Genomic DNA, 19,472 nt, shown 5'->3' with positions numbered 1-19,472 from the left:
CCTTGGGAAGTTTGGACTAGATAAGTCTCAGGATCCAGCTATACAACTCTTGGGCATACATAAAGGACTTTAAATCCTACTACAGAGATTGTTGCTCACACATGTGCACTTAAGCTCTATTCATAACAGCCAGAAATTTGAAACTGCCTTGATAATTGTCAATGGATAAATGGATGAAGACAGTGTGGTACATTTGCACACTGGGATATTTCTCAGTCGTTAAAGAAATGAAACCATGAAATTCACTGGTAACTGGGTGGAGTTAGGAAACATCATCCTGAGTTAAGTAATCCAGACACAAAAAGATAAATTTGGTATGGTATATATTCACTTGTATTTGGATACTACATGTTAAATCATTGATAATCCAGCTACAGCCTGCATAGCCACAGAAGTTAGGTAAAGAGTTAGAAACTAGGGGGTATAATCTTCCTAAGAATGGAAAATACAATAGATAGCTGTGGGTGTATATGGCCGGCACTGGTAGAGGAATAACAAACACAGAGAGAAAGGGAAACAGAGGTTGATGGAGGAAATGCAATAAGGGACAGATAAATATATGCATCAGTTGAGGGGTGGGATGGAAACCTAAGATAGTAGATGCTTCCTAAAATATATGCATAAATGAATGCAACCATTGAAGTTGGCAAATAACAGAGGAGACAGAACTAATCTCTCATCCCCAAACAGTCCTTCCAGTACCTGTAATAACTTAACTTACCTTAACTTAACTTAACTTAACTTAACTTAACTTAACTTAACTTAACTTAACTTAACTTAATGGCATTTCACCCTGTAGACTGATGTTTGTGGTACTATAAAGCACACTGAAGAGTTTCCAGAGAATAAAGGCAAATGGTAACCCACAAATCTTTCTATCTGCAATTCGGAAATATTTGTAAGACACATTGATAAAATGGTGGCACATAAGTTGTGGGAGTAACCAACCATCCCACAAGATGGAACCCATTCCTGATACTGTTGGATGGCCAAGAACCTGAGACTAGATAGACTAATGATATAGATTAAAAACTCAGTACTGCTAAGGGGATATAGAAGTAAAATTACTCCTTGGAGCATTTTGCAATATTTGGAGACTAGTGCCTTGCTCAGCATCTTCAGAGAAGCTTACAGTATACACATGCAGTATACGGGAACAAATACAAAGATTCACGATGGATTACTGTGCAGAAAATGAAAAACTTAAGACACACTCCTAAATGGGTTATATCTATCAATTCTGTCTAGTCAGAGATCAACGATTCCTGCAAAAGAGGAGGGAAAAAGAATGTATAAGAGCCATAGGGGATGGAGGTCACTAAGGAAATGAATCCTTCTAAACAGAGGAATATTAAAGCACATGTGACCACCCAGAGACTGTGTTAGGATGCACAGGGCCCGCACAAGTGCACCAGATGGGGTTCCAGCACTGAGAAGAGAAATAGACACAGTTCCCATCCCTACCCCTAAAATAAAAATGAAATGAAAAGTTAGTTTTCCCTAGCTGAGTTTCACTCTAAAAACAACAACAACAACAACAACAACAAAATCAAATAAAAAAATATCTAACAAACAAACCCCTTGATACTATTAATGATACTCAGCTATGCTTCCAGGTAGGAGCCTAGCATAACTGTCATCTGAGAATCTTCATCCAGCATTTTATGGGAATAAATGTAGAGACCCACAGCGAAACATTTGGCAGGGATCAGGAAGGTTTGTGGAAGACTCAAAAGGATTGAGGGAGCCAGATATGTCAAGGATACTGCAAGAATACTTACAATGCCAGGGCCTATGGAGGCTCAAAGAATCTGCACTACCAACCAAAGAGCATCTGGCCATAGGCCCCCTACACATGTGTAGCTTGATCTTCATAGTGGTCCCATAACAACTGGATCAGGGACTGTCTCTAACTCAGACTCTGTTGGCTGCTTTCAGGTTCTATTCCCCTAGCTAGGCTTCCTTGTCTGGCCTCAGTTGGAAAGGATGCACTTAGCCCTGAGGCCACCTGGTATGCTAAGGTGGGTACCACGAGGGGCTTTCACTTTTCTGAAGAGAAGGGAGAATGGAATAGGGAAAGAGGTGTTTGAGGATTGGACCGGAAAGAGAGGAAGTAGGTAGACTGGGATCAGGGTGTAAAGTGAATATAGTAGTTAATAAAGGAGCAAAAAACCACAATGGCATCTTTTGAGGCTGCATGTTTCATATTTTGTCAGGGCATTTTTCTTAACCTTACAGGTCCTTTGCATATCTCTTATGGCTTCTGGTCTTGATTTCTTTCTGAAATCCCTGGGTGTGGTGTATGAAGCTGTTTATCTTTGTATTAACTTGTGTTTCATGTGTTTCTTCTTTGGCTGTATTTCTTCTGTTTTTAGTGTGTGTGTGTCTGGGGGGGGGGGGGGATCTGTGTGTGTTTGTTTGTGTCTCCTGTCAGAATATTTCAGTTTTGTTTTATATTATATTTTATTATGACGATTTAGATGTCAGGCAATTTGTTTTAATGAGAGGTTGTGGAACTGGATTGGAGGGGAAGTGAGAAGGAACTTGGAGGCATTGGGAAAGGGAAAATCATAATATATTATATTTGGTCTTAGTCCATTTTTCTTTTGAATATAGTCTACTAATCTTTACCTGTTAGTTTTGTGTCCTGCTATATTGCTGAAAAATTTTCTCAGCTCTAAGAGTTTCCTGGTGAAACTTGTAGGGTCACTTTTATACACAATTACATCATTTGAAAAATAAAGAAACTAAATTTTCCCTTAATATTTTCTCCCCATGGTCTCCTATAGTAGTCTTACTCTTCTTGCTAAGACTGCCAATATTATATTAACAAGTTCTTGAGAGAGTGGTCAACATTGTCTTTTTATGAAATTTCTTTGAGTTTCTCTCTAAGTTGATCTTGACTATGGGTGTCTTGTAAAATGCCTTTATTATTTTTTCTCAGGACCTATTTCAGTATATCGTCTGAATTATATCATCTGATAATAAAGAAACTGACTTTTTCCGCTAATATTTTCTCCTCTTGGTCTCCTATAGTAGTCTTACTGTTCTTGATAAGACTGCCAATACTATATTGACAAGTTCTGGAGAGAATGGTCAACATTGTCTTTTTAGTGAAATTTCTTTGAGTTTCTCTCTATTTAAGTTGATTTTGACTATGAGTGTCCTGTAAAATGCCTTTATTATTTTTTCTCAGGACGTATTTTAGTAGGGTTGCTGGGCTCTGACAAAAACATGTTGTGCTGGCTGTTTGATTATCTTTTCATTCTGGCATCTAAGCAACTAGATTTGGGGTGATTGTGATTCTAGGTGTTTATATCTTGTCTTGTCTTTGTAGGGTGGGTTTTCCACTCCTTGGTTTCTGTTGCCTTAACTGGATTTTTGGAGCATGTGGTGGCTGTGTGTTGTCTGATAAAGAGTCTCTCTGTGTCCCTGCCAAGTGAGGACACTCTGGAGTCCCAGAGTGAATGTTTTTCTAGGTGCTAGGAGCTGACAAAAATTAATGGGGATAGGCTTGAAGACTGGAGGTGAGAAAATCTGTAGGAGAGAGGGAGGAAAACTGGGTCTGCCCCAAGGGTCTGTGGAAGTCGTAGTCTACAGGAGAAGTAGAGAGTAGACAGGCCTCTGCAAACTGTCTGCCCCACAATGGGAATGAGATTGGAGGAAATGGAGGTCTGGAAGAACAGTGAAGCTCACCTACTTGGTTCTCTCATCAGTGAAGAAACCTAAATATGAATAGCTGTAGAGATATAACTTGGTAGCACAGCTGGACTTGTTCTCCAGCAATATGATAAAATAGTAATAGAAAAAGCAATATCCTGATCTATTTGTCCCTCAATTCCATTGTTTTCAAGAAAGGATTTGGGCATCACCTATTTACAACCAACAGATGCTTCAAGTTAGGCAAAGCTCTACACAACTCAACCCATCAGAGGTTCATAAAGCTTTTGGCAATATTCTGTAATTGCATTTCTGTTGGAGACTTTCAAGAAATCTAGAGACTTTATTTGAAGCAAAAGAAAGTACTGCTTTATTTTCTATAGAAAGGAATAATTCATTTTTAAGGAGCAAACCAATTTTTCTATGGCATCAACTGTGATTTAGCCACACTCAACATTGATCCTTACTGATGATTTCCTAACAGAAACTTTAAACTTCAAATAGAAGGAATAGTTGCTGTATTTAGATTTCATCTATTAGTCTAACTGATAAATTATGGACACTTTGAAAATAACTGATAGAATAAATTGTGGCTGACAAATGTATAAATTCATTATATTTTACTGTAATTTATATATTCTTTTGTTCTGTCAGATAAGTACAATTTTGCTAGATAATAACCCTCTACCTGTGGTATTCAGACCAGAAACTGCCCCTGTGAGCTATTGCTTACAATGGCTGATTTGGAGACACTCACTGTGGTGCCCAGAGTTCTGAGCTCTAATCAGCCCTCTGGAGATTCACAGGTCTACTAAGGACTGAAAACCACTGAGATAGGACAACTAAACCCCAAGATCTCAAAACAATTCAACAGCTGTGTGGAAATTTTAGGAACTCCATGTCCCAGGTGACATGGGGTCAGAGTAAATGAAGTAATTTGTTTAAGTCCACATTTCCATTTCAAAAGAGAATGAACCTCCAATTCCATCCCCTCTCCTCAAAAAGATAGCTCACCACATTTGTTCTCTAGGATCATAATATGATTTAAAAGTGGGCAACCATGGACAAGAAATATGAGAAACTATTGATCAGCTTGGAGAGCCACATACATAACAAGTCATCCTAGAGTGATTTTCTGAACTTGGATACAGAAAGGTATTTTATGGAAGTTCTAACACAACCTTACAACCTTAGTTTGGAAAAGCAAGGCTATCATTATAACAAGGAAGCTAGGGAACCTTATTGAAAACAAACTGATTTTAAAATTCATATAAACATGAGACCAGCTATGAACACTTAATGTTTTTCTATTAAAATGCTTATCTGCAAGCTGATTAAACTATCTGTGTGGAGCAAGGGACACCTATTTTAGAAAGGACCCAAACATGTCTCCTGTCTCATTTAAACAAATGATCAATATTATTCATCTTTCTCAATTCTCATTGTATTTGTTTGATTTAACAGATTAATATATTAATATTAAATTAACTCATTTTAATTATCAATTGAAATTTTAATTTAAATGAACCAATATAAAATTTATTATGAACAATAGTTATAAATGTTTATCATTTTACCAACCTCAAAGAAAATTACTATCAAATCAACGAATTTGAAAAAAAGAAAACCCTGAGAAACATAAGTGAGACCTTGATTTGCTCTGATTTCTATTGTGTATATAACGTGTTGAAGAAATTAAACAGTATGACAGAATTCTAGAAAGAAATTCAAGTTATGATTGAGGTACACAAATCAGGATACAAGAGGCTTTCCAACACAAAAGTTGTATCAGATAAAACAAAAGTTATCTATTTTATTTAACAGTAATATTTTCCTATAGATGGAGGATTTTTCTGTGAAGCAAACACTGGTTTGAATTCAGCATGCTGCTGCTACAGGTCCTTGGGCTCATTTTCTAATGTCATGGCTGGCTCTAAGATCACTTTAACTATAATCAAATTCCAACATCCTGTCAGATATTTGGATGTAGGTTTATTCTTTGAGATAGTGGTGTGAGGGAGCTGGAGGGAGTTTTTGTTATCATCCAAGAGATGCTGTTAAATGAAAAATTTCTCAAATTGAAAAGGATCATCTGAAATTTTATTTCACAATTACATTTGTACGCACAAATTTTAAGTAAACTTGAAAATTTGCACGATATTTCATTTGCTTTTATTGCCTAGAACTCACTATTGGTAAAGAAACACACACACACACACACACACACACACACACACACAAACAAAAAAACAAAAACAACACGCAGGAAACTAACACTCCATTAAATTCTCATCAACCCTCAGACACCAACATGGATCATTCAAGATGATAATGATGGGAAAATGGGTTATTTTAAATCCCTCAATTATCATAAGGACCATGAATTAAAGCATAATTTCTACTGGAAACATAAATGACTTTAAATATGCAGCCTTTTATTGAATATTGGCCATTTTCTCCTTATCTCAACCCATCTCTAGAAATCACCTTCTGTCTTTTCAATTCTCTTTGCTTTTGTAAGACCTAATAACTCTTGACTGGCTACACCTTAAGGCAAGTATTATTGACAGCAGTTAAATATGAATAGAATTCAAATACAAGCTGCTTGTCCACTAAAACACTTCTTAAAATGAAATTGGATATTTAAACTTAGAGTGTCCGGTGAGTATTTTCCTTAAACAAGTATTTTTCTTATTGATTTCAATAACTCTTGCACAGTACTTAAAAGCAAGTTTTACACTTGATTCTACAATAACCAGCATCCTCTTGCTATAATGACAGCATTGTTTTCTAAAGAAAAGAGCTGTTTCCAGTGGACAACCAAACTGTATTTTAATTCTGGGTATATTTCCTATAAATTCCTATTTCACTTGCTAACATTGTACCCTGTCCAAGCTATATATAAACAACCTAATCTATATTCAAAAACTCATTCCGCGGTCTGTCACCAACGGAATATGGATAAATTAAAGAAAAGCAATGGGTTTCAACTGTGGCTGTGTAATAGTGCTTTTTCATGGAGCAATCCAAACAACATTCCTTGAAAGAACACTGTGATGGCCCACTTGTACATTCACCTGTAACTACTGCTTTATGAATAGATAGCTTGTGATCTATGTAGATGAGAAAAATGTGTTCTCATTTAAGTTTCTGAACAAGTGTAGATGATAGAAAATATATAGAGAGAAACTATTGAAATAAATATTGATGAAAAATTAAATAATGCCTCAGTCTCATTCTACTGCATTTATTGTACTGTTTTATTTTCCAGCTGCTACTGCAATTTCTGTTTTCAAAATGATAGTGGAAAACATAACCACAATGAGAGGATTCCTCCTCATGGGATTCTCTGACAACCATGAGCTGCAGATCTTACAGGCTTTGCTCTTCTTGGTGACATACCTATTGGGCTCAGCAGGGAACGTCATCATTATCACCATCACAACACTAGACCCACAGCTCCAGTCTCCAATGTATTACTTTCTGAAGCACCTTTCCATTCTGGACCTCTCATCCCTCTCTGTCACAGTTCCCCAGTATGTTGACATTTGCCTGACACAGAGTGGCTACATTTCATATGCACAGTGCATGCTGCAGATATTTTTCTTCACAGGTTTTGCTTGGGGTGAGGTGGCCATTCTCACAGTGATGTCATATGATCGGTATGTAGCTGTTTGTCTTCCACTTCACTATGAAGTCATCATGGGTCCCAGCAAGTGTAGGTGGGCTGTGACAGCTGTATGGCTAAGCAGTGTCATTCCAGGAACCCTGTATATAGCATCCATATTCTCTATCAGATTCTGTGGGGACAGAATAATCCACCAATTCTTCTGTGATGTCCCCCAGGTGCTCAAGTTCTCCTGCTCTGATGATTACCTTGTAACAGTTGGAGTGGCTGATTTCCTGTCTGCAGTGGCCTTTGCCTGCTTCATTGGGATTGTCAACTCCTATGTCCACATATTCTCCACAGTTCTCAGGATGCCCTCTGCTGAAAGCAGGTCTAAGGTCTTCTCTACTTGCCTGCCCCATCTTTTTGTTGTCTTATTGTTCCTTTCTACAGGCATCTTTGCATATCTAAACCCAACCTCAGACTCTCCAACTGCTTTACAGTTTTTGGTCTCTATCTTTTACACAGTATTACCTCCAACTCTCAACCCTGTTATTTATAGTCTGAGAAATGAGACGATAAAAAGTGTTATAAGGAAGTTACTATTGAGTTCAAAATTCACTGGTTAGAATCATTTTGCCCTGTTGCTACTGACTGATCAATTATACACAAGAATGGGTTTCCTTCAAACTCTAATGTTAATGAAGGACAATTTTTTTTAGCTTTTTTTGGTAGATAATCTACATTATAGAACAAGTATCCTTACAGAAGTACAAAGTTGTATTTCTTTCCATTTTAATGTAAACACTGTTGTTCCTTCAAATTAATAAAAATATCGAAATCTTTGTGATAGAAATCCACTATTTACACCCTAATGGATCCACACAGAAACATACACATATATACACTGACGTTCTCAGTATATATTGAAAAAATATAAAACCAAAATTCTAGGCCTTTAGGCCCAAGTTTAGGAATGTGACCTCTGTGACTCAATGCTCCAAGGTGGGCTAATCATAAAACAGATAGTGACATTCCTCCACCCACCCGCTTCCTGGGTTCAAACAGTGTCCATTCAAAGAATGTCACCCTGACCCACCCTGACCATTGCTGGAACCTGCTATGCAAATGTGCTATTGTTAGGGGCTCTTAGAAACTGTCTTGAGAGATAACCCGAACAATTACCAGGTATTCCTTCTGACTCTTGTGACTCTGCACTTCCTTGTGACTCTTAAGTGGTATCTTTGGTATTTTCCAACAACGCCCTCCCCACTTCCTTGAGTTGTGGTTTCTTCCTTTAAATACCCCCTTACCCAGCTACTCGGGGCGCCATGGTCCTCTACCCCTGCATGGAGTATAACCCTGGGCCCGAGAGCACTCTTGAATTAAAAGTCCTCTTGCAGTTTGCAGCAAGACCGTTTCTCGTGAGTGATTTAGGGTGTCGCCTCTCCTGAGTCAGAACGTGGGGGAGTCCTCACGTTGTGGGTCTTTCAATATCTTAATGTTTTGCAGAGACAATATTACGATAATAATAAGAATAAAAGTAATACAATTAGCCCCATTCCCACACAAGAACACATCATTTTAAGTCAATCCTTTGTTTTTACATTTTTATTTTAAATTAATTTTAATGATCAAGATACATATTGATATAAATATATATAATATCACTAGGTAAACTTGCATGGTTATAATTTTCCTGAAGCACAGGTTCAATGCATATTAAATTTTATCTGTATATATTCACTATTTTTAGCCTATATTAATATATTCAATATTATTATAAATGATAATAAATATTCAAGTTTTGTCTTTATAATTCTAAGGAAATGGTTTATTGAAACAAAGTATGCTAGGAACATTCCAGTTGCTAGTGTGTTGAAAGGAGACACAGAGCCAGAGTGAAATGTAGCTTTAAATATTGATTGTGTCCAGATGTTCTAGTTTGCTAACTATACTAAATGTTTGCTGATAGCTTCTAAAAAGTCCTAAAAACTTCTTAGCTCTTTCTGAGGGTTAAAAGCCACTATTTTAGGTGATTAACACCTGTACCTAAGAGTGGGGAATTAAGAAATGGATTAACTGTTAGAGACTTTTCTCTTTTATCCTAATGCCTCTTGCTTGTCAGGCTAGGGGGAAGTTTGGAGCAGTAAATTTCTATTGAACTAGGAGAAAATAATCACACTTGCACAAGGAAAAAACCTTTACACAAGCAGATGTGGATTAAACTCACATAAATTCACATGCAGATTCATGCATACAAATTTCTTAAACCTCCATTCTGGGCCTCGCTTACATGCATTCTCATAATTGCATACTTACACATGCATCCAATCTTACGTATGCATTTGGAGCAAAAGACCAAGCATCAATGCAGAAAGAACTCAATCATTCTGGATGAAAAATGGTTTCCAATCTTTATTGCATAGAGAAAGCAAGAATGTCTAGCCTTTTAATGCTAAATGAACTAAACCCAAGTCTTTAAGAAGAAAGCTTTGTACCATTTAATAAAACTAAACTTACCTTGCTATTAAGAAAAGACCTGTTCTAATATCCACTTATCAGTGAGTGCATATTGTGTGAGTTCCTTTGTGAATGTGTTACCTCACTCAGGATGATGCCCTCCAGGTCCATCCATTTGGCTAGGAATTTCATAAATTCATTCTTTTTAATAGCTGAGTAGTACTCCATTGTGTAGATGTACCACATTTTCTGTATCCAACCAGTACCCCTGAGCTCTTGACTCTAGCTGCATATGTATCAAAAGATGGCCTAGTCGGCCATCACTGGAAAGAGAGGCCCATTGGACACGCAAACTTTATATGCCCCAGTACAGGGGAACGCCAGGGCCAAAAAGGGGGAGTGGGTGGGTAGGGGAGTGAGGGTGGGTGGGTATGGGGGACTTTTGGTATAGCATTGGAAATGTAAATGAGCTAAATACCTAATAAAAAATGGAAAAAAAAAAAAGAAAAGAAAGACCTGTTCTGTCCCATGGTAAGGAGAAGCCTGCCTGTTCCTTCTGCTCTCTCTGCAGCTTCTCTTTTCCTCTTTCCCTCTGCATTCTGCATACTGCTCTCTTAGTTTTTTAAATTGTCACATAATTTCTAATTTTATGGTTTTTGTGTTGTTCATTTATTGCTTTGAGGACATCTTATTCTCTTCTTAAATTTTTCCTACTTAACGGAGCTTTATTTTGAGGGAAGGGTTTTCTAGGAGAACATGAACATGCACAAACACTGCCTTGGACAAACACTTGGGCATTGTGCTATCATGACACTCTGAACTCAAGAGAATCAGTGTGTATTGTACTTTTCCTGAAACATTGAGTAATGATTTGGTCCTCTTTTTTGGTGATTACATAAATGTCACAAGTCGTAGGCTGTACATTTTTGTGAGAGATGGAATTTTGCATAATCTCACTTAATCCCAAACAGAATATTTATCATGAAACAATATCAGTAATAAGTAAAGGACATTTTCTTCAGTGATCTAGCAAACTTATTATTACACTCATTGTAGCACGACTGCTATACTTGTGTCAAGATGCTTATTTTCTTTAACAGTGTCTACAAATAACAAACATGTGGTACTAATAATTAAATTCTGAGTGCTTTTATTGTTCCATGATTAGTTGTTAATCTGTTGCTGTGACTATGAAGGATATATTGAATGGCAAATATGTACAAGGTCCAGACCTCACAGCTTATGCTGGCTAGGATTTATAGTAAAAGCAACATCAATCAGCTCTTTATAGTACAAATTTACAGCTACTACAAAAATCAGTGTGGTGGTTCCTTGGGAGTTCGGACTAGATAAGTCTCAGGATCCAGCAATACAACTCTTGGGTATACACAAAGGACTTTAAATCCTACTACAGAGATTGTTGCTCACACATGTGCACTTAAGCTCTATTCATAACAGCCAGAAATTTGAAACTGCCTTGATAATCGTCAATGGATGAATGGATGAAGACAATGTTGTACATTTGCACAATCGAATATTTCTCAGTCATTAAAAAATTCACCGGTAACTGGGTGGAGTTAGGAAAACATCATCCTGTATTATGTAATTCAGAGCCAAAAAAGATAAATTTGGCATGGTATATATTCACTTGTACTTGGATACTACCTGTTAAATCATTGATAATCCAGCTACAGTCTACACAGCCACAGAAGTTAGGTATAGAGCTAGGGACTAGGGGCTATATCTTCCTAAGAATGGAAAATACAGTAGATAGTTATGGGTGTATATGGCAGGCACTGAGACAGGAGTATCAAACACGGAGAGGAAGGGAAAAAGAGGGTAAGGGAGGAAATGCAAGAAGGGGCAGATAAATCTCTTCATCATTTGAGGGGTGGGATAGAAACCTAATGTAGTAGACGCTTCCTAAAATATATGCACATATGAATGCAACCATTAAAATAGTGGAATTACAGGGGAGACTGAACTCATCTCTCATCCCCAAATGGGACTTCCAGTACCAGGAATGGGTTAATTTAATGGCATTTACCCCTGTAGACTGATGTTTGTGATACAAAAAGTAGCCTGAAGAGTTTCCAGAGAAACCAAATGGTAACCCAGACACAAACCTTTCTATCTCCAATGATGAGATATATGTATGATTCGTTGATACAATGTTGGCACATAAGTTGTGGGAGTTCCATCCCACAAAATGAAACCCATCCCTGACACTGTTGGATGACCAAGAACCTGAGACTAGATAGACTAATGATATAGATAAATACCCAGTACTGCTAAGGGGATATAGAAATAAAATTACTCCTTGGAGCATTTTGCAATATTTGGAGACTAGTGCCTTGCTCAGCATCTTCAGAGAAGCTTACACATATAGCATTTGGGAACAAATACAGAGTTTCACAACTCAAGAGTATGCAGAGAATGAAAAACCTAGACGTGCTAACTCCTAAATGGGGTATCTCTATCAATACTCAAGAGTATGCAGAGAATGAAAAACCTAGACGTGCTAACTCCTAAATGGGGTATCTCTATCAATTCTGCCAGTCAGAGCTCAAGGAATCCTGCAAAAGAGGAGGCAAAAAGAATATATAAGAGCCAGAGGGGATGGAGGCCACTAAGAAAATGAGGCGTTCTAAACACAGGCGTACTAAAGCACATGTGACTTCCCAGAGACTCTGGTAGGATGCACAGGGCCTGCACAAGTGCACCAGATGGTGCCCCAGCACTGAGAAGAGAAGTAAACACATTTATAAAAATTCAAATGTAAAGTTAGTTTTCCCAGCTGAGTCTCACTCTAAAAACAAAAACAACCTAAAGTATCAAATAAACAAACCCACTAACACTATTAATGATACTCAGCTATGGTTGCAGGTAGGAGCCTAGCATAACTGTCATCTGAGAATCTTCATCCAGCAGCTGATGGAAATGAATGTAGAGACCCTCAGCCAAATATTTGGCAGGGCTCAGGGAGTCTTGTGGAAGACCCAGAAGAATTGAAGGAGCCAGAAGTGTCAAGGACACTATAAGAAGCCTTACAAAACCAGGGCCTATGGAGGCTCAAAGAGTCTGTACTAACAACCAAAGAGCATCTAGTCATAGGCCCCCTACACTTTGTCTTCATAATGGTCACCTAGCAACTGGAGCAGGGATTGTCTCTGACTTAGACCCTGTTGGCTGGCTTTGTATTCCACTTTCCTAGCTGGGGTGCCTTATCTGGCCTCAATGGGAAAGGATGCACTTAGTTCTGAGGCAAATGGTATACTAAAGTGGGTACTATGGGGGCCTTATACTTTTCTGAAGAGAAGGGGAGGATGGAATAGTTAGGGGGGTTGGAGGATGGGATTGGAAAGAGATGAGGGAGGGCGACGGTGATCAGGACATAAAGTGAATATATTAATCACTAAAGGAGAAAAACAACCACAGTGGCATCTTTGGAGGCTGTATCTGTTATATTTTGTCAGGGCATTTTTCTTAACCTTACAGGTACTTTGCATATGCATTATTCCTCTTGATTTGATTTCTTTTTTGAATCCCTGTGTGTGGTACTTGAACATGGTTATCTCTGCACTTACTTGTGGTTCACATGAGTTTTCTCTGTCTGTATTTCTTCTGCTTTTACTGTGTGTGTGTGTTTGTGTGTCCTGTTGCAATATTTTTGGTTTTGTTTCATACTATATTTTATTATTATTATTTAGATGTCTGTTTTTTTTATTGTTTTAATACAAGACAGGTTATGGATCTGGATTGACGGGGAAGTTGGACGGTAATTGGAGGCATTGGGAAAGGGAAAAATCATAATATATTTTATCCTGTCTTAGACTATTTTTCTCTTGTACAAAGGCTACAAATCTTTTTGTGTTAGTTTTGTGCCCTACTACTTCCCTGAAAATATTTATCAGCTTTAAGAGTTTCCTAGTGACCCCCCGGAGCTTGTGTCTCTAGCTGCATATGTATCAGAAGATGGCCTAGTTGGCCATCAGTGGAAAGAGAGGCCCATTGGTCTTCCAAACTTTATATGCCTAAGTACAGGAGAATGCCAGGGCCAAGAAGTGGGAGGGGGGAGGAGAGTGGAAGGGAGGGCATGGGGGAACTTTTGGGATAGCATTGGAAATGTAAATGAAGAAAATACCTAATTTTTAAAAAAAAAGGAAAAAAAAAAGAGTTTCCTACTGAAACTTTCAGAGTCACCTGTATATACAATTATATCATCTTAAAAAAGAAACTTTGACTTCCTCCATTCATATTTGTCTTTCCCTGATCTCCTGCAGTTGTCTTATTGTTCTTGCTAAGACTCCCAAAATTATATTGAAAAAAAAATCTGGGGAGAATGCTCAACCTTGTGTTTTTAGTGAAATTTCTTTGAGTTTCACTTCATTTGTCTCGATCTCGTACTTCCTGTAAACTGTCATTATTGTGCTTTAGTTATATTTCTCAGAACCTATGCTAATAGGGTTACTAGGCTCTAGCTATGACATTTAGTGCTGGCTGTTTGACTGGTTTTACTCTAATGTGTAAGCATGTAAATTAGAGCTGATTATGATTCTAGGTGTTTATATCTTGTCTTGTCTTTGTAGGGTGGGTTTTCCACTCCTTGCTTTCAGTTGTTTTCCCTGGATTTTAGGAGCATGTGGTGACTGTGGGTGGGCTGATATAAAATATATCTGTGTCCCTGCAATGTGAGACACTGTGGATTACCAGAGAGAATATTTTTCTAGGTCTTAGGAGCTGACATTAATGAATGAGGATAGGCTAGGAGAGTGGGGTGGGGGGTGAGAAAATCTGTAGGAGGGAGGGAGGAAAACAGGGTCTTCCCCAAGGGTCTATGGATATAGTAGTCCACAGGGAAGTAGAGAGGATAGACAGGCCTCTGCAAACTGCTGCACAATGGAAATGAGATTGGAGAATTGGAAATGGAGGTGTGGAAGAGCAGTGAAGATCACCTACCTGGTTCACTTATCAGTGTAGAAACCTAAATATGAATAGCTGTAGAGATAGATCTTGGTAGCACAGCCAGGCTTATTCTCCAGCAATGGAAAAAATAGTCATAGAAAAAGCAACATCATGATCCATTTTGTCCCTCAATTCCATTGATTTCACGAAAGGATTTGGGTATCGCCCATCCACAACTAAACAATGCTTCAAATTAGGCAAAGTTCTGCACAATGCATCCCATTAAATGCACAGGAAGGTTTTGGCAAAATCCTATAATTGTATTTCTGTTGGTGAGTTTCAAGAAATCATGAGATTATATTTGAAGCAAAACAAAGCATTACTTTATGTTCTTGAGAAAGTAATAATTAATTTTAAGGAGCAAACCAATTTTGTAAAGTATCATCTGTGATTTGCCCATACTCAACATTCATCTGTACAGAACATTTCCTAACATGACACTTCAATACAATTAATATTTCCTGTTTATATTTCCTCCATTAGTCTAGCTGATAAATTATGAGTTAGTTAAAAAATAACTGCTGTAATAAACTATGGTTGACAAATGTATTTTTTACACTTTTACTACTATAATTTACATATTTTAATTTTGTCTTGTCAGAAATAAAGAGTTTTGCTACACCATAGCCCTCTACCTGTGGTATTCAGACCAGAAACTGCCCCTGTGAGCTATTGCTTACAATGGCTGATTCGGAGACACTCAGTGTGGTGCCCAGAGTTCTGACCTCTAATCAGCTTTCTAGAGATTCATGGGTCTACTAAGGACTGAAAACCACTGAGCTGGAACAAATAAACCCCAAGATCACAAAACAACTCAACAGCTGTGTGGAAATTTTAGGGAATCCATGTCCCAGGTGACATGGGGTCAGAGTAAATCTAGTAACTTTGCCTAAGTCCAAATTCCCCTTTCAAAAGAAAGTACACCTCCAAGTCTATCCCCTCTCTGCAAGAAGACAGCTCACCAAAATTGTTCTCTAGGGACATAATACCATTTAAAAGTCTGCAACCGGAGACAAGAAATATGAGAAATTATTGATCAGCTTGGAGAGCCACATGTACAACACATCATCCTGGAGTGAGTTTCTGGAACTTGGATGAGGAACGATAAGTATTTTATGTAAACTCTAACACAACCTTATAACGTTAGTTTGTTAAATCAAAATTATCAGTATAACAAGGAAGCAAGAGCACCTTACTTAAAATAAACCGAATTTAAAAATTCACATAAACATAATAAGAGTCCATGTGAGAAGACTACTGAATGAGAGAAGTTAATATCTTATATTCTTGCATATGTGACACTTCTGTAAACAATTAAAGCACTTCTTTAACAGCTCTCAGATGTCAACATTAGAAACAGCCCAAGTAGCCATGTTAAATGTGATTATTACTCTGTCCCTGTGTGGTTTTTGGTATGTATAAATTATTATTACTTGATGTTACTTAAGCTTTGAACACTTAATTTTTTTCTATTTAAATGCTTAACTGCAAGAGGTTGAAATTATCTGTGTGGATCAAGACCTATTTTATGTAAGACCCAAACATGACTCCTATTCATTTACATGAATAATCAATGTTATTCAGCTTTTTCAACTCTCAGTGCACTGGTTTAATTTGACAGTTTAAAATATTAATATTAAATGAGCTAGTTTGATTAATCAGATTGAAATGTTAATTTAAATGAACCAATAAAAAATTTATTATGAACAACAATTATAAATCTGCTTTATCATTTAACAATCTCAAAGATAAAAACTATCAAAGCAAAGAATTCAAAAAGATGAAAACTGTGAGACATATAAGGAAGTCCTTTACTCAGTTTTCTATTCTGTATATGAAGTTTTGAAGAAATCAAACAGTATGAGAATATTCTAGAATGATTCAAGTAATGACTGAGGTACACAGAGCAGGACAAAAGAGGCTTTCAAACATAAAAGCTGTACCAGATGATACAAAATTACCTAGTTTATTTAACAGTATTTTATTTTCCCATAGATGGAGGATCTTTCTGTGAAGCTCACACTGGTTTTAATTCAGCATACTGCTGCCACAGGTCCTGGGGCTCATTTTCTAATGTCATGGCTGAATCTAAGATCTCTTTAACTACAATCAAAATCCAACATCCTGTCAGGTATTTGGATGTAGGTTCATTCTTTGAGAAAGAGGAAGCTGGAGTGAGCTGTCACAAAAGAGATGCCATTAAATGAAAAATGTCTCAACATTCAAAAGGGTGACCTCAAATTTATTCTGCAATTACATTTGTAAACACACAAATTTTAAGTAAACTTGAAAATATGTGACAGTATTTCGTTTGTTTTGTTGCCTAGAACTCACCAATGGGACAAAAAAGAAGAAAAACATTCAGGAAGATGACACTCCATTTTATGCTCATCACCCCCAAACACCAAATGCAACTTTCATGGGATTATTTTCAATCCTTCAGCTATCAAAAGGAACATGATCTAAAGTATCACTTCTACTGGAATCATAAATGACTTGAAAAATTCAGTCATTTATTGGATGTTGGTCATTTTCCTCCACATCTTAAACTATCTCAAGAAATCACCATCTATCTTCAGAATTGTCTCTGTTTTGGTAAGTGCTAATAACTCCTTTGTGACTACACCTGAAGGCAAGTACTATGGACAGCAGTTAAATAGGAATAGAGTTCAAATAGAAGCTGCTTTTCCTCTAAAACACTCCTTAAAATGAAATGAATATTTAAATTGAGAATGTCATGTGAGTATTCCCCTTACATAAGTATTTTTCTTATTGATTTCAATAACTCCTGTATAATACTTAAAACTGTTTTTTACACTTGTTTCTACAATAACCAATATCCTCTTGCTAGAATGACAGCATTGTTTTCTAAAGAGAATAGCTATTTCTAGTGGACACGCAAACTGTATTTAATTCTATGTCTATTTCCTAAAAAAGCCTATTTTATTTGCTAACATGGTACACTGCCCAAGCTATACATAACTAGCCTAATCTATGTTCAAAAACTCGTTCTACAGTCCATCACTGACTGACTATTGCTGACTTAAAGAAAAGCAATGGGTTTCACTTGTGTCAGTGGAACAGTGCTTTTTCATGGGGCAAACCAAACCACATTCCTTGAAAGAACAGTGATGGCCCACTTGTACATTCTCCTGTAACTACTGCTTTATGAGGAAATAGTCTGAGATGTATAGAGATGGGAAAAATGTGTTCTCACTTAAATTTCTCAAGAAGTATAGATGATAAACATAATATAAAGAGAGAATAATTAATGAAATGAATATTGATGAAAATAAATAATGCCTCAGTGTCATTCTACTGCATTTATTGTACTGTTTTATTTTCCAGCTGCTACTGCAATTTATGTTTTCAAAATGATAGTGGAAAATATAACCACAATGAGAGGATTCCTCCTCATGGGATTCTCTGACAACCATGAGCTGCAGATCGTACAGGCTGTGCTCTTCTTGGTGACATACCTAGTCGGCTCAGCAGGGAACGTCATCATTATCACCATCACAACACTAGACCCACAGCTCCAGTCTCCAATGTATTACTTTCTGAAGCACCTTTCCATTCTGGACCTCTCATCCCTCTCTGTCACAGTTCCCCAGTATGTTGACAGTTCCCTGGCACAAAGTGGCTACATTTCATATGCACAGTGCATGCTGCAGATTTTTTTCTTCACAGCTTTTGCCTGGGGTGAGCTGGCCATTCTCACAGTGATGTCTTATGACCGCTATGTGGCCATCTGCCTCCCATTGCACTATGAGGTCATCATGAGTCCCAGAAAGTGCACTTGGGCTGTGGCAACTGTGTGGCTAAGTGGAGGTATCTCAGGAACATTGTACATAACAGGTACACTCTTTATCAGATTCTGTGGGGACAAAATTATTCACCAGTTCTTCTGTGATGTCCCCCAGTTGCTCAAGCTCTCCTGCTCTAATGACCACCTTGTAATAATGGACATGGTTAGTTTCCTGACTGCAGTTTCCTTTGCCTGTTTCACTGGGATTGTCATCTCCTATGTCCACATATTCTCCACAGTTCTCAGGATGCCCTCTGCTGAAAGCAGGTCTAAGGTCTTCTCTACTTGCCTGCCCCATCTTTTTGTTGTCTCATTGTTTCTTTCTACAGGCGCCTTTGCATATCTAAACCTAACCTCAGACTCTTCAACTGCTTTAGAGTTCTTGCTCTCTATCTTTTACACAGTACTACCTCCAACTCTCAACCCTGTTATTTATAGTCTGAGAAATGAGACGATAAAGAATGTTGTAAGGAAGTTACTGTTGAGCACAAAATTCACTGTTAGAATCATTTTTTCCTGTTGTTTCTGACTTTTCAATTATACACAAGAATGTTTATAGTCATTGGGATTCCTTCAAACTGTAATGTTAATGAAGAGTATTGTTTTGTTTTGTTTTCTTATAGATAAACTCCATTGTATAACCAAGTCCTTATGGATGTACACTGTTTTATATCTCGCATTTTAGTACTAAAAGTGCTGTTTCTTCAAATTAATAAAATATTTAAAAGTCTTGTAATACAGATTTACTAATTTTTCCCTCCTACTACATCTACATGCAGACACACTGACAATCTCGGTATATTTCTTACACTTTTGCTGAGGCAAAATCACCAAAATGGAAACACAAATGTGTTACTATTAGCCCTAGGTCCACCATAATGTTATAATCTTAAGTCAACAACGTATTTTTTTAAATTCTATTTTAATTATTTTACCTATTAATATGTATTGATATAAATGTAAATGATA

The 19,472-nt window shown here is 37.3% G+C and overlaps 2 protein-coding genes across 3 annotated transcripts; both read left to right on the top strand.

Moving 5' to 3' along the window:
* The first annotated feature begins 6,957 nt into the window (after nucleotides 1–6,957).
* On the top strand, nucleotides 6,958–7,896 carry Olfr113 (olfactory receptor 113). The gene has a single exon (NM_146289.1). The coding sequence runs from the start codon at nucleotides 6,958–6,960 to the stop codon at nucleotides 7,894–7,896; it is 939 nt and encodes a 312-aa protein (NP_666401.1).
* A 5,031-nt stretch (nucleotides 7,897–12,927) lies between these two features.
* On the top strand, nucleotides 12,928–19,239 carry Olfr112 (olfactory receptor 112). 2 transcript variants are annotated; one of them, XM_011246462.3, is made up of 5 exons: nucleotides 12,928–13,011; nucleotides 15,674–15,770; nucleotides 16,691–16,826; nucleotides 17,023–17,290; nucleotides 18,044–19,239. In XM_011246462.3, exon 5 carries the CDS (start codon nucleotides 18,070–18,072, stop codon nucleotides 19,030–19,032), a length of 963 nt encoding a protein of 320 aa, XP_011244764.1. In that variant the 5' UTR covers nucleotides 12,928–13,011; nucleotides 15,674–15,770; nucleotides 16,691–16,826; nucleotides 17,023–17,290; nucleotides 18,044–18,069; the 3' UTR covers nucleotides 19,033–19,239. The 2 variants fall into 2 exon arrangements, with proteins under 2 accessions (XP_011244764.1, NP_001013593.2); NM_001013575.5 differs by having other exon boundaries at nucleotides 12,928–13,001; nucleotides 18,044–19,140.
* Nucleotides 19,240–19,472: the final 233 nt, after the last annotated feature.

The sequence above is a fragment of the Mus musculus genome, chromosome 17, assembly GCF_000001635.26.
Source record: "Mus musculus strain C57BL/6J chromosome 17, GRCm38.p6 C57BL/6J".
Lineage (NCBI taxonomy): Eukaryota > Metazoa > Chordata > Mammalia > Rodentia > Muridae > Mus > Mus musculus.
The sequence above is the reverse complement of the archived record's forward strand: the minus strand, read 5'-3'. Positions and strand labels throughout refer to the sequence as shown.

Excerpts from the sequence above, each read along its gene's own strand:
- Olfr113 (NM_146289.1), top strand. The coding sequence starts at position 6,958 with ATGATAGTGGAAAACATAACCACAATGAGAGGATTCCTCCTCATGGGA.
- Olfr112 (XM_011246462.3), top strand. The coding sequence starts at position 18,070 with ATGATAGTGGAAAATATAACCACAATGAGAGGATTCCTCCTCATGGGA.